The sequence below is a fragment of the Patagioenas fasciata genome, chromosome 4 (assembly GCF_037038585.1).
Source record: "Patagioenas fasciata isolate bPatFas1 chromosome 4, bPatFas1.hap1, whole genome shotgun sequence".
Classification (NCBI taxonomy): domain Eukaryota; kingdom Metazoa; phylum Chordata; class Aves; order Columbiformes; family Columbidae; genus Patagioenas; species Patagioenas fasciata.
Window position 1 is genome coordinate 17,493,345 of NC_092523.1, and position 15,634 is coordinate 17,508,978.

Consider the following 15,634-nt stretch of genomic DNA (forward strand, 5'->3'; position numbering starts at 1 on the left):
TCAGCATGCATCAAATACAAGGAGAAGGAAATTTTTCTGTCTCTCTATTGTCTCCCTACAATTCTTCTTGTAGAACAAGAATTTATCTATTGAACATATAAACTTTAGAGAGCAACAAATCTTTCTAGCAAATTTGAATTACTGAAAAAAAAAAAAAAACCTCAAGAAGATAATCCAGTTTGTACTTAAAAGTACTTTCAAAGTATTCTTTAATTAAAAAACCTTTTATAAATGAGCTTTAATAACCTGAGTTCAAACCCGGAGATATTACGGGTCCTCCTAAGGCATTCTTTTTAGTTGTGAACAGTTTAGGAAACTTTCTAAACTGACTTAACAATATGTATGGAGCAACCGGTCTCCACTGCTGAACTCAACAGAGTGGACTTGAGCCACATATAATAATTCTTCATATCACAGGGAAAAAAAGAGGAAAGTCATATACACTAACTACCATATTCCAATTTAATATACCTGATAATGCATACTCGAACATTATACATCAGACTACCCTCCCAGCAACATTCTGCTGCTGACAGTTGAGAGCTAGGTTAACAAAGAATATTAAGTCTATATAGCTGAACTTGCAGGGTGCGGAAAAGAAGATTCACAAAGACCTGAGTTCCCAGAAGATAGGAAAGAAAATGAATGGGAGGAAAGTCAGTGCTTCTCAGCATATAATCAAGCAGTAGGAGCTGTGCATGACATGCAACATACCCAGCAACAAGGTCTGCTGCTTTTGTATCTGCTTCAGTTCATCATGTAATTCTTTCTTTGCTTTCTCTTCCAAGGTTTGTATTTCCAGCCTATGAGACTGATGTTGGATCTTGAAAGTCTCATTAAATTCTTTTTTCAAACGTTCTTCTGCCTCCTGTAAACAAAAGACCCCCCCCAAAAAAAACCAAAGTAGTTGGAGCCCATTTATCACCTTGTTGTTTTACTTGTAATGCCAGGATGAATCTGGTCTTTTATTGCACAACTTCTATTTTCATCACCAATTTACGTAACACTCCATCAACACAAGAATAAAAATGAGCTGAAGTCAAAAAATAAAACTTAACAGGGACAAGATAAATTATAAAGATATCATCTGTTAGATTTGTCATACATCATTAAATAATCACACTGACATCTTTGCACTATTTGGCATTAGAAAGATGTTTTATTATTCAACATACAAAGTCCTCAGATTTGACCTGTATGTCATTACTTATCGCAGCATCTCAAAGAAAGGCTTCCATCTTTCCTTTTATCGTTCTTAGCTAAAACTTGCACTGTTGTTAGAAATGCTGCTGATACACTGTAAATGATGGAGCAGTTGCTCTGCAGTGGCTCTGAAAGCAAACTTCTCATTTTTACCAGCTCACTGCCTTCAGCTTGCTTTTGTTAAAGCTGGAATTTTATTCTGAATGTATAAACATGATACTAAATTCTATCTAGGATGGTTTTACTACGTATGTTTCATAAGGAGGTTTTCCCTAAGGTGTGCAATATCAACAGGGACATGTGAACTCCAGGTGACAATCACATGTAGATTTTTCAATTTGATTTTTTTTCCCAAACAGCAACATTCTTTAAAACCTCAATATATGCATCAACATTTTGTCACTGAAATAAATCTACTCGAACCTTTAAAAGCTTTAGTTATCCACTTACAGGATTGATTTCTTGAAGGTATCTAAGGCAATACACATCAGTGTACATGCCTATTGTATTACTTTTAAACTATTTATGTATAAACTAACAATGGATGAAAAGGAATAAAACTGACTCCTGTTAATAATACACTTAGGAATTCCCTTGCATTTCTGAAGCAAGAACACAGAAAGAGTAGCTTGTATTCATTGCAGTCTAAATGTAGAGAATAGGCTATATTATTTTATGATACTATTTCACTCACACTGTGGTCTAAGTTTGTATGTTAAAATAAACAAACAAACAAAAACGAAGATTATGGTGTTTCAAAATCACAAAATAATTCATGAAGTGCACCAATGGCAACACATCATTAAGATAACTGGAGATAACTGAGTTTTGATAATCGGCTCTGGCTAATATGGTTTATCCCACAAATATGATTATTTACACTAGTATGTTATAAACTGACCTTGAGTTCCTGATTTTTGCTTTTCTCCAACATTTTTAAGACTTTTTGATGTGATACCTCCAGCTGCAGTTTAACATTCTGGTTTTCTTTGATGGTGTTTTGAAGATCCTGCAAAAGCTTCTCTTTTTCTTTGTTGGACTGTAGATTGTGTTTCTGCAGTGATTCCTTGAAATTATTTGCTTGTTGGTCTAATATTTGCTTCAGCTGAGCCACCTTCCAGAAAAGTAAGTCAGCAGGATAGGATTAATGGCTGCATTCACAATGGAGAGGAATTATGTAAATTTGAGTACATTTTTTAAACTTGGGTTGCTCTATGAAAAATAGCAAGATGCTTGTTTCATGCAATGAGACCCTTTTTTAGTGAAGAATGGCATCTCTTGTATAGACTATCTCTTGCCCATCAAGTATTTGTCTTAAATAATTTATTTTCAAATTGCTCCATCCCATCCATATAAACCATAGTTCAACTTGCACAATAATTATGGCACAAACCAGGGGGCAGGCCTAAGGCTGTGCATATTGTCATCCTGCAGATGTAACACTGCAGAGTCCATTTATATAAAGCATTAGACTAGAACCAAGGGAAACAAGAATTCTGCACACCACACTTCAGATTTGATTTATTTTCTCCCCTGCTTAGCTTAATTAGAAAATACAGTAGACATGTCTACAATGGCTGATGCAAAAGTAACAAAAAATACCTGTTTATAGGACTAACTCGGTGGGTTTGTGTGTGGGTTTTTTTGTTTTGTTTTGTTTTGTTATTGGTTTGTTGGTTTTGTTTTGTTTGTTTGTTTTGGTGGGGAAGGAAGGAAGAATCCAGTCTCTTTTCTATTTGCTAAGTTTTCTAAACTTTCAGCAAAAATTTGTATTTGCCCTTCTTCTTCAATTTGCCATTCCAAATAGCATAGCTGTGAAATTCTGAAAAACTGCCCTCTGCCTAGATGGAGCATGCATAATTAGTAAGGCAAATTAGTATTTTTGGCTGCTGTATCTGACTTCCAAGTCTGCGTTTTTGCAGTGCCAGGCCTCCTGCAAAACCTTTATGTCTCTCGCCTTTTCTTTTTGGGAGCATGTGAAAGAGGATGGTCTGTCTTCCATTTTTTGTATACTTGTACTCTTCCAGCCTTAGAGAAACAGAATTCCAACTATGAAAGGAAGAAATTGGACTCCTTAGAATTTAATTTGACTTTAAATGATTCAAATGATGTTACACACACCTGCAAATTGGATATGATACAGATTATAACCCGTGACTCCAGCCTACTCTTTCCTCTACACTAATATATGTTCTTTTTTTCTTCTTCAGTGTTGCCTTCCTTTTTTTTATGCATACTGCAGCCAGTTTTCTAGTTGAGGACACACTGTAGCTTTGGGTAGCTAAATAGTTCCTTCTCACCAAGCAATCAATAAACTTCTAGTCAAACTGTCCAAAGGAAAGATTTTTGAATGTATATATCAAAATGAAAAATTCAAATATGTCCTCCAGACTGAATTCAATGTTTTTAAAACTTGAATTATATCATAATTTGCAAGGAGACAAATGGCCTCATTCATAGAACACAGAGGAAGAAGAGATGGCAGCGGTGGTTCGGCTTTGTGTATGTCAGAGGGAGAAAGAAGAATGGAGGCATGGAAAAACCGAAAGAACAAGAGAGTACGTGCGTGTGCATATTAAGGTAACTGGGACATTTACCCAAGTGATGAAGGCCTAGGTTGTCCAATGACAACTCTACAACACTGTAGCTCACCCAGTGTTATCCTATAACCCATTGACAAGGGACTCTTTAAATGGTGAGAAAGCTGACAGAAGAAAACAAACAAAATCAAACAAAACAAGCCCAGGTCTCCCACACCTCATGGAAATGCTAGGTTGGTAGATAAGAAGAAAACAAACATTCCTTCACCCAGTGTTTTGCAAATAAAGTGTTTGTTTGTTTGTCTTTTAATTCTCTTTTAAGTGCCAGAAAATGAAAGACTAGTTTTATCACTTCCTAAATAATTTCAAACCAATGTGGTGCATTCGAATTTCACTGAAGCTATTTCCACCTAAATTTATTTGAATGACAAAATTTGAAAGAACACTTAGCTTCAGCTGCCACAAACTGAGTTTAGGTTAACTATTAATAATCGTCCAGTCATTTTTTGGCATCTTCTGCTGTGTCATCCAATTAAACACAAAGAGAACTATCTGTCTGAACAAACTAGCGAAGAAAAATTGGTAAATGTTATTCTTAATGAAAAACATTAATTGTCTCTAATGTCTGTGTGATGGGATCTATCTGTGGCCTGGATACACTCCAAAACGAAGCAGATGCCAGAGCCACTTGCCAACCATACCTTTGTTTCCAAAGCTGCCACAATTTTTATTCATATTTTTTTAATACATGGTAAATTATATGATTTAACCAAAGGGGCACCTTGGCTTCTGGTTACAGGTAAAACATTTACTTTGCCTTAATACCTATTGAACTCAAGCCAAAGTTTTCCTATAGAAAGGAAACACTGAAGTTTTTAGGTACTGCAGTTCCTTATAAAACTAACTTCTGATGTGAAATACTTAATGCTGTACAGTCTCCTGGATCAGCTGACCTAATATTCACTAGCATTATTACACTCAAGCATGTTTGGTTTTTTCTGGGCTTCCTGAAAGTAAGCCAGTGAGTAAAAAGGATGTGCCAGAAGAGTAGGCTGTATATTTTCTACTAGAAAAACTGGAAACAGGACAAATGTTGCTTGGAATATTTCTTCTGCAAATTAAATATTCATCTAGGTGGGAAAGATGAAAAGAGACATATAAAAACTTCAGCTGTGGTTAACCTTCCAGACTCTCTTCTTAGACAATTAATCGTTCAAAGCACTACTAACATGAAACATAAGATCATACTAACTAGAAACAGGCTAAGCAGTAAAATGGTAGCAACACAGAACATAATGTAGTAAGAAATCAGATGGAAAAGTTTTTCAAAAAACATTATTTTTCAGTGATTCAGGGAAAAAGACCTACATAAATACATCAGGCATACAAACACACTCTTTCTCATGAATCCTGCTACTTCTAACATATTAGAAGTTAAGAAACAAACTTTTCCATTCCTTCAGGTTTACTTCTCCTGTCTTTCAGTTAAAAGGGCTTTCAAATCCACCAGTCCAAATCCTTCTCTGGAATATTTTGCAGTGCCCAGGCATTTAATTGTGTTTCATTACCTCAAAACAGATAGGCAGACCCTCAATTTGTTTAAATTGGTAAAGTAACATTTAAATCAATCAAACAATGCTGACCCACATCAGTCCAGAATCTATTTGGGTCCTTTTACTATTGACAAATGAGCAACATTGTGTGATCTTCTGCTTTATAACATCTTCCTGCTGCAACTCAAAACCTCTTGAAAAAACTGTACCTCTAATACTATTACTCATTCACTTTTATCCACGAGCATGGCATTAAGTGGTCTTACAGATGCAACTAATCTCTACCCACAGTATAAACTCTAGGCAACAGTATTTTTCTAGGCTCTGCTGAATTATTTTCCAATTTCAGGGTTATGTTTGCACTTGCCCTTTCGTATGCCAGGTGATTTTGCCTCTCACTGTCTTCCAAGTAAAGAAAAAAATAACAACTATTACTAAAAGATGTCACATACGTTTTGAAATACTTCAGAAGTCTTTCAAGTTTCATTCTCTTCTAACCATAATTACTGTCCTCCTCCTGGGAAGGATGGCTTGATTCTTTTGAAGAAGTATCCTCAGACTTTGAAAGCCCATGGGTAAAAAACACTGGGCAAGTTTAAGGCTGTGCATGCCACCACAGTTGGCTCCCCTGTTTGACTTCTGCTTTGATTATTTTAATTCACTGTGCTTGCAAGCACTATGAATACTTGAAGTCTATCTTATGTCTGCTCTCCCCTTCTTTTACTTAGTGTATATACGGAATGTGAAATCACAAAGGCAAGATCTAAAGTTGGAATCAGAGAGAATCCTTTGACTTTCCGTATCTTTTAAGTAGAAAGATCCAAGTTTCTCAATGCATTGCTAGGGGATGAATTTATATAAAAGACTTAAATCTGCCTTTTAATGTATTATAGAAGAGTCACCATAATTGAGAATTTGTTCAGAGTCAAAATAAAGCACCCAAATGCTACAGGGTTTTACTTGTACTATGATGCTATTACATCAAAATGGTAACCTGTTATAAGAAGTAATAAAATAATAAAATTATGTTTTACCATTGTGTTCAGGCTTATTTCACAGTTAGGTCAGTTAAGTTCACAGTTAACTGCCTTCCTAAACTTACACCAGTTCCTGACTGGAGGGACAGGTGTGAACGCACTAGGCATACCTCTACTGCTGCTATTTGGTGGTACCTCCAAGATACACCAGGGCTGTGCACATTGCTGTGCTCACAGTGCTCACAGACATATCATGACAAGGTAATGTCTGTGCTTCCATTTTATTCACCTTTTAATTCCAGAATAGCTCCTTTAACACATGTTGAAGAGATCCTGTAGTGCAAAAGCAAGGAACTGGAGGACTTTAATTAATTAGCATTTGACCCACATTGGATCACACATCCTTCCTTCCAAAGGACCAGATAGGTGTGAATCTGATTTCTTTATCCAGAAAAATCTCAGTAATACAGAAATACTGCCACTTTGAAGTGCATCCCCAGAGAGGTGAAATTATCATGTTTCTGTCTACTCTGCATAATGCTCTAGCTATGTCAGCCCAACCAAAAACGTGCCTTATGCAGCGAAGGAAGCTATTTTTAGATCTGAAATTGTATCCAGGTTAGAACTGGATTAGTAACAGCCCATTGCGCAGCCTCTGAGGCAAAAGCTCTGGGCTGAGCCATTGCAAAGGTTCCCAGCTGGGAATCATGCCCTCAGTGAAACACAATGTTGTGTAGTAAAGGGTGGCTGTGAATATTCGCATATTTATAGATGGAAAGCATTAGAAGTTGAAACTATTTACCTCCTTGGCAATACTGCCAAGTAATTGGTTCAGAAAGTAACTTACTTACAGAGTGCCAAGAAAAATGCAAAATTTCTCTTTAGAGGGAGCATTTCCTCCCTTTGGGGAGCATTGCTAGGATTCTAACATACAATAAAACATTTCTTAGTTTATCTGTTCACACTTACCATGGTGTTGTGAGCATAACATACGGCATGATATATACTATTATATACTATTTATATTTATAGTGGCAATAATTTCCCACCATCCCTTGCATTTACCACAATCTTGTGATATGAGAAGACTAGCAGTTAAGAAACACAGGCTTCTTTCCTATTTTTCTGTCTTGAATGTATCTCTTTGAGAAATGTAATTTGATGACTGACTGCCTTTTTCATCTGCCAAACCTGAAGAATAATTGCTTCACGTCATAAGCCTTCTGACTTTGAGACCTTTGAGTGAAATGTACCACCTGCATACATACTAGGAGAGCAGACAGCGTGCCACTACTCTTCCCCTCACACCTCAAACTGGTGTAACTTTCAGGCGTTACCCAGTGATACCAGAATATCATTGTAAATTTTCAGCTTTGTATAGAGTAAGTTATTTTTGTAGAAAAATATACATTTAGGGGAGTTTGGAAAAGAATAAAGACAACTAATTTCTGAGAACCCATGTTTTGGATTAGGTGCAAAGAAGTCACTCTGGATAGGTCAGCACAGGTTGGACTGACCTGAAATTCTCTGAGAAGAACCTGTAGAAAGCCGTGGCACGCTCAAATGTGTAATGAAACCTAAAAATGGCATTTAGCCTCTTCAGGTAAAAGAACATGCTGCACTCAGAACTAGTCAGCATGAATGAGAGAAAAAGCAGGTATTACATAGTAAATGACCACAACACATGCTCCCATTGCTGGAACGCATCACATCAAGCAGTAGTAATGGCACGTGGGAAAGTGGAAGCAGGTAAGAAAAGGGGGCCAACATTAGCTTATCTGTCCTTTTTCTGTCTTTGAAGACTCAAAAAGAGCTTATTATGGACACTTAGAGTCTACAAATGCCAGCTGAGAAAGATGTAAGTCTTCAACATTTGCAGAACTGTTGCCCTGCAAGCTGCCCTGAACCTGGAAGAAGTTAAACTGGCTAGAATCAGTGAAGATATAAAGCAATCAAAATTAAAGACAGCCACTTAGAACAACATTGGCTATCTGTAATTAGTAGTTCCACAGTGTGAGCTACCTAATTCCTGTTGTTCATTACTTTTTCTTGAACCAGACTGAAGGAAATCGACATATTTGGGAATATCCTCATTTTGCTTAGTAAAATCTTGGAGCCTCAAAACCCACAGTGGCAGGAAAGAAAAAAAAAACAGATGACAAATTCTCATAGTGAAAATATAGCCCTTCACCCATAATCTCCCAGAACAAACAATCACAAATAATTTCATTGCTCTTCTGAAAAAGGTACCAAATGCAATTATATACTTGGGGTAGAAAAATGCATGCAGCACTGAATATCATCAGAACTTTTCATTAGGGCACTGATTTCAGTCCTGTTAAAGAAGTTATTCTATAGCTTATCCATGAGATAAAAGAATCAAAATGTACACAAGCCAAAAACTTCAAATGATCACGCTGAAGAAAAGGAGATATCCCATACACAGCACTTCAAAGCAGATACCATTTGCCAAAAAGAAATGAACAACACAAAAGCAGAACTCCTGGGAGGGAGAAAATGTATATTCACAGTTGTCAGAAATTTTAAAGGTGCACTCTTTACCTGGGTAAATAATTGTCTTGTACGGGTTTTGCTTTTGCTTCTGGAAAAAATTATTTAACCAACCTGTTATGGCTTTTAAAATGACACTTTCCTGTATAAATATTGTGGTAGATGTACTAATTTGGAAAATTTGCTTCACTTGTCCCGTAGCTGACTATATATTACAGCTTTTACAGGTGGATAATCTAATACTAACACAACTCAGGTATTTATTTCCAGATTAATCCATGTCTGCAGATTTGTATTTGACTTAGGTTTAACCAGAGTGGGAAACTGTACATAAGCTATGACATCCTCCAGGCCACTTTGGGCTCACAATGCTTTCTCTAGTTCGTTCTTGATCTTCTGAACATAGAGGGAGGCATACCTAACCGCTAATATATAATAAATTATCGCAAATTCCAATCTGTTTCAGTTATCACCCTTACCATCAAGCAGGCAGAACAGAAATGATTATCTAATCGACCCTTTTTCCATTCAATTCTCTTGCTCAAGGGAGCACGTAAACAGGCCCTTTTACATGTCTACAGCCACAAAAAAATGAGAACGTCAAGAAGAGCTGTAAGGAAGATCCCAGTCTCACCAGCCCTGTGTACAGTCAGAGCCACCATCCAGCCCTGATATGGCCAAACTTGTCACCAAAAAGCCTTAGTATATCTCCAAAGAGTGATATATGACATTTATCAAAATAAACAGGTTTGTCAGAATCTTCATAGATGTTCAGGTACAGTAATTTCTGTTATTTCTACCTAGAGTCCTTGCATGTGTTCTTGAATGATAGTAACAGCAAATACAATTAAAATCTAATCAAGAACCTCAGAGAGGAAAAAAGAAGAGCCTTTATATTACTGGGTTACATTTATGCCCAGTTTACCTCAAGTGAAGAGTTTTGAAGTTTTTCAGTTAGGACTTCTTTCTCTTTCTCCAGTTGCTTTAGTTCACACTCAGATTTTATTTTAAACTCCTCTAGCTGTGCTTGGAGCTCCTAAAGTAAAAAAAAAAAAAAAAATAGCATGCAATAATTGAAACAAAACATGCAGCATGAAAAAGAAAGAACATTTCTTCTACATTAACCTAGATAATAGAGCAGTTTACACAGTAATACATGCTACTGTCTTTTAATGTCACTCATGTATTATTCATTCAAGGAAAGATTAACGGTTTGGTTCTTTCTAATACCAGTGTTAGACAATACGGCTCACGTAATCCTAACGTTCCACTGAAACCTTCCCGGAGGTGGAAAACTGCACAGTATGAAGAGTCAGACTGTTTTGCCTTGAGTGTTGTTAGTGTTAAAAAATAATTTAGTATCCAAGAGTCACTCACAAGATCTGAAAAAAACCATAAATATACATTGACCATAGAAATAACCAGCTGATTAACTAATGGACAATTAGTGGCAAAGGGAATCAAAAGAAATGCTAAATTATAGCATCCATAAAGAAAATCCCAGTGAGGAAGTAAAAAGAACATAAAACTGAAGGCCATACAGTCATCTTATTGCTGGAAATAGCTGTTGAGAAATCAATGATAATATCCCTTTCAAGACAGTGACCAAGAGCTTGTAGCAATTGTTTGTAGCAAACATGAGCAATTGTTTATTGTAGAAAGACTGAATGTGCAACTTCTAGAAAGGTCATGAAGTGAGATATAGATATATATATATATATATACACACACACACACTACAGGCTTCTTAGTGTGCTTGCTCTTCCTATCTATGCCAATTTGCTGACTCAAAAAATATTCTGCCACATTTTCAGACACCACAAATGGAGCAAACAGAATAAAAATAGCAATGTAACACCTTCCTCATCCTGTACAGCCCCTTTTCACAGCCCCCCACCTGTATTTGTATAGCACAATGACTTAAGAATTCAAGATAACAGAAACAATACCTAAAAACTAAGAAAGTGATAACCGTTAGGAGGATAGAATAATATTAGGAAACAGAAGGACAGGCAATAGTGACAGATTCCTTGCAACTCATAATTAAATAAAGCAGAATATATTAGCATTTCACAGTTTAAGAACAGGATGACTGTTAGGTAGCAATTAAAGGATGAAATCAAACACAGAGACATGAATATTGCAAGGGAGAAATTAGCTTTAGTTTTGCCTGTAAGAAAAGGAGAAGATATAATGGTCTTTTTGATTAAAACCTGAAGATCAGGTATTTGCAACATTCCCCCTTCAACTCTGCCAATTGACTCCCTTCTCTACATCTTAATTTTTCTATCTGAAAACCAGACATAATACTTCTCAAACAGCTGTTTCAGGTCTTAATTGCATCAGAGGATATAAATAGCATTAGTAATGAAAAACTCTGTAATTTTAAGTTCTCCTAACTCAAGATTTTTCTGATTTAATTAATGTGAATCTCTAACAAGAAATAGTTATAAACAATAATATTTCTTTCCTATAATCAATAAATGCCTACTATTATGCTTTTTTTACTAAAGTGTTTGATATTTAAATTTGATCTGACTCACACAAAGAGCTTCAGCCTGGCATAATTTTAAGTATAGCTGTACATGCTTATTCAGATAAAATAATACATTATATAAAGGGCAAATTCCTTCTCATAAGGCTTATACTTGACAGTGTAACTATATACCTCGAAATACTGCATCTTCACATACTGATCAAAAGTGAACACTTTCACAATCAGATAAAATAATTCACTCACACAGGTTCCTTTCTGAGAAATGAAGTTGCATAAATGTATGAACTCCAGCAGTTTCATAGGCAGACATTAATTCTTCTGACGAACACTTAACAGTAGAAGGTACTATGAAGCTCAACATTTAGCGATGGGACCTGCATGCTTTTTATGACTTCACAACTTATCAGCACGCAATTTGATTATTCTCAAGGATATACTGAACTTGGAAAGGTATAGCAGCATTATAACTGGGAAAAATAGGTAGAAGTACATTCTTAGCACCAAAAATGCTCTAAAGAGTTGGGCTGACCGGTCTAAACACTTGACCACAGTCCGATTGTTCAATCCTACAAACTGCTCTAATTTTTTTTCTTGTCTAGAAGCTGTTTGACAAGCACAAAAGTACATTAGGAGACAGAAACTAAATTCCATCTTAGTTTGTGCCCAAATTTGTCAAACCACTTGGACATAAACTGAGTTGTAAGGTTCACTAAGTGTTAAAGCCTGTGCTTAAAACTAAACATGTGTTTCAAGGTTTTCCTTTGAAGCCTTTGAATAGGCTTCAGCTCACATTTGGGTTCCTACTGCACAGAAACATTACGGATTGAAAATTTCCTGAAGCCAAAGGATTCAACCCCAGACAGCAGTTCTCGTGAAGGCAAAATTCTGTAAAGAATCTCTTAAGCCAAATAGCTAGCTGCTAACACACATTGAGAACAAAAATTACAGCGCAGCCACTTAAAACACATTGAGAGAAGGTATTGCTCAGGCAACCTGTCTGGATCCATGAGAAGATAAGCTTTCTTTTTGACTAAAGTTGAAGGACACACATATATATGTATGTATTTGTTCGTAACTAGTTATTTCATTGGTAACACCTGCATGCTGGATCCATTTATCAGCACTTTACAGAATTAGATCCTCTGGCTAAACAATGCAAAATTTTGATTAAATCCATGTATTTGAGTATTTCACAATAGGATGTAGAATACATGGAAATTTAAGTCAGAAATTGGAGTACACCTATCTTTTTCTTCAGGACGGACCTCATATTAATCACTCCAACTGTCACATGCAAAGCATGCAAAGGTAAGTGTTGCTAAGAAGGCAGTTTATCACATCAAGGATAAATTCACCTTCCTGCCTGTGGAGGTTTTCACAGAAATACATCAATTTTACCTTTTTTTTTTTCCCCAGTAAGACTGTAGAAAGAAGAAAATCCTTGCATTTTATGTTAATTCAAAGTGCCTCCAGTGAGGATAATTCAAATGATGTCACTGTGACCAATAAGATTAAAACCAAATGAATTAGAGCATCTATAAATAGAAGAACGTTCCCAACTTCTGCATTTTTTTCTTTCAGCTTCCATGAAGTTTTAGATTGGCTTGATTTCTTTTGTATGCTTCATTACAAGATCTCACAGCCCTTTTAACAGCTATTCCTTCAGACAAATCTTTTCCTTATGGGACTGATGCTTGCCTTCACAAAGCAAATTCTCTGTGTCTTTTATTCATACCCTCTTTTTAAATAGCTACAGTTTCCATAGTCTACAAGCAGCAGCTATATGACAAAACCAAGGTATATTCTGGGGTCACAGTAGTCTATTTTGTACAGAATATGGTAGTTAAGTGGATATACTCCACCGAAAAATACTGGCTTTATTTCAGTTAACAAGGTAGAACTGCAGCGGTTCAGGGCTGTATGCCTCTTCTGCAGTCTAGGGAGGGAGGTTCTTTTGCTGTTCTGGTTTGAGTGTGTGACTGACTTCAACCACACAGGCATCCTCAAGGACAAACCTCAGTTCTGTGAAAACATACAAAGGACTTTTTGGGTTTTGTTACGTCTCTGATGCCAGGTCTAATTTTCCAGAATGCTAGCGTAACAATACTCTAGGAGAACTAAAAAATATTGAAAAGATTGAGGGATGGACAATTGTTTAAGGGGAGACATTGCACAGAGGGAACTCTCAGGATACATACATCCTCTTTGTACTGAGTTTATTCCTGATATTATTTCTGCATAGTTTTCAGAAGAACTCTTTTCTACATTTAAAAAAGAAAATCAGTATTCCAACTTGGCTTCAACAGAGGAAGTCTGTCTTGGACCTTGTTCTCTTCAAGGTTTTGGTTACAGAGGAAGTTGAACACTCTGCCCTGCTCTAGCTCAAGGATGTCAGTAGTTTCTTTGCTGTCGCTGCAGCAACTCCTGTAGTTCAGGTTGTGAACATGAGTCAGTGTTCCACTGGATAAGGTCAGAGATCTGGGAATCCTACAAGATTGACTGCTGTAGAATAACCCAAAAGCCATTAATCTTAAAAGAAAAATGACATTTATTTCAGTACTTTTGTTGTGACGTGCCTTTGAATACTTGAGAGCAAACCACCTGGTTAAGCTCTTGCACATCTTCAGAGCCACTTTTTTCTGGCTCTCCTTGGTAGAAGTCATTTGATGCAGCCTTGTTATTTGATGTTTCAGTCATCTGCTTTACTATTAGCTTTGCAATATGGTGTCCATATCTTCTGTGGTATCAAAAATTTACATTTCAAATAGCATAAATAACTTGTGGAATTTCCAATGTGAGTGACTAGTAACAAGGGAAATACTTCAGAATTATATTAATAAGATCTTACCTGCTTTTTGCCAGATTTCCATCTCTTGAAGTGTATTTCTCTCTTTAGCTACACTTAGTAAAAATGTGTAGGAAGATCTATGCCTTTTGATCCAAGAATATCCTGTTGTGTTCCCTTAAGCTATACTTCTAAATCCTAAAGTATGCATGACACTACTTCTACATTTATTACAGATGTTCTTTTTTTGTCATCTGAAATAAATGGTCATTTTCTTTCTAAGCATGGTTCCATGATATAAATCTCTCACCTACAGAGCTGGTTTAAATGCATTTTTTGCTGTTTAATACCCCTAAACTGTCTCTGCTGCCTGAATATTTGTAATGTGGAGCCATTCCCTCAGATGTATGCATCATTGTAAAGCGAACACTCATCAAGAGTTACCATCTAAAAGGTGTCTAAGAACCTAAACTTGGAAAACGATATACTTTCATTATTTTCATGACAACTTGTGCTAAAAGGTAATGAATATCAGTTTGGTTTTCTTTTTGCAGTTGCTGAACTACAATTTTTTGTAATGTAATACATAATATAGATGCCTAAGACTAGGTAAATCAGCTCCTACAGACTTTGCTGGGAATTGTCTGTCCATAACTAAAGGCAAAAATTTGAACCATATTTAATGTTCTACTTCTGGAGGTTCTAGTCTCAGTTTCCTGATGTATAACGTAATACTGCAACATTCACTCAGACAAAATTGCCATTTGTTCTTATATGAATCCTGAGTAAAACCTCGTGGGTTAAAACTAACTTGTATTTAACACTCTCTGTAGCTGAAAACTTAAAGGTAAGTTTGTTCCTTTTACCTCTGGCATAAGCCAAAATTCTTGCAAAACTACACTGAACAGATCAGACTTAATGACTTGTCATTCTTTGTATTCTCACTTCCACAGGAATAATAAATAAATGTGCACTAATGTGATGCATTTCATCTAAAGGTCTCAAACCTCTTGGCTTACACTAAGGAGAAACCAGAAAATTCACCTTGCTTAAAACATCAGTCCTTTTATCTTTTAAGCCTTATGATAGCTTTTTTTGCTAGTATTTACTAATGATCAGAGGTATTACTAATTAAATAAATGTTTCTGTTTCCCAGTCTGCCATTGTTCACAGAATTCTAAAAAAAAATGTAGTATTTCATGGTGGCATCAGAAATATCCAATTTAGAAAGGAGAAACTTCTACTTTTTTATTTAAGATTGAAAGAAACAGAAAATAACATTGTGCCTGTCTTTCTTCTTTCAGATTTATCCTAACCTAAAGCTATCTCTTTAAAGATTCAAGGCAATATGCTCTGGTGGTATGTAAATCAGCCTCATTTCATAGATGGTAGATGATCTGAAATGTACAAGTTCAGCATATGTCCCTCAGAAAATATTTCAGTTTTATCCAGCTGATACTGAATTTAGAAATTAAATTGCTAATGATACCACCTTCTTATTTCCAGTTCCTATCATGTTTTACATTATTTATTTCTAAAAGACTTCATTTCTTCTATGATAAACCAGA

General features: G+C 36.0%; 1 protein-coding gene across 4 annotated transcripts in view; it reads right to left on the reverse strand.

The window, feature by feature from the left end:
* Positions 1–15,634, reverse strand: part of FAM184B (family with sequence similarity 184 member B) — a 58,045-nt gene that overhangs the window by 10,081 nt on the left and 32,330 nt on the right. For all 4 annotated transcript variants that reach the window (XM_071807339.1, XM_071807338.1, XM_065837973.2 and 1 more), the window contains 3 exons: positions 9,710–9,820; positions 2,105–2,317; positions 715–868 (listed from right to left, as the gene is read on the reverse strand). In XM_071807339.1, coding sequence (XP_071663440.1) covers positions 715–868; positions 2,105–2,317; positions 9,710–9,820 — 478 coding nt within the window. The remainder of the gene's footprint in view (positions 1–714; positions 869–2,104; positions 2,318–9,709; positions 9,821–15,634) is intronic.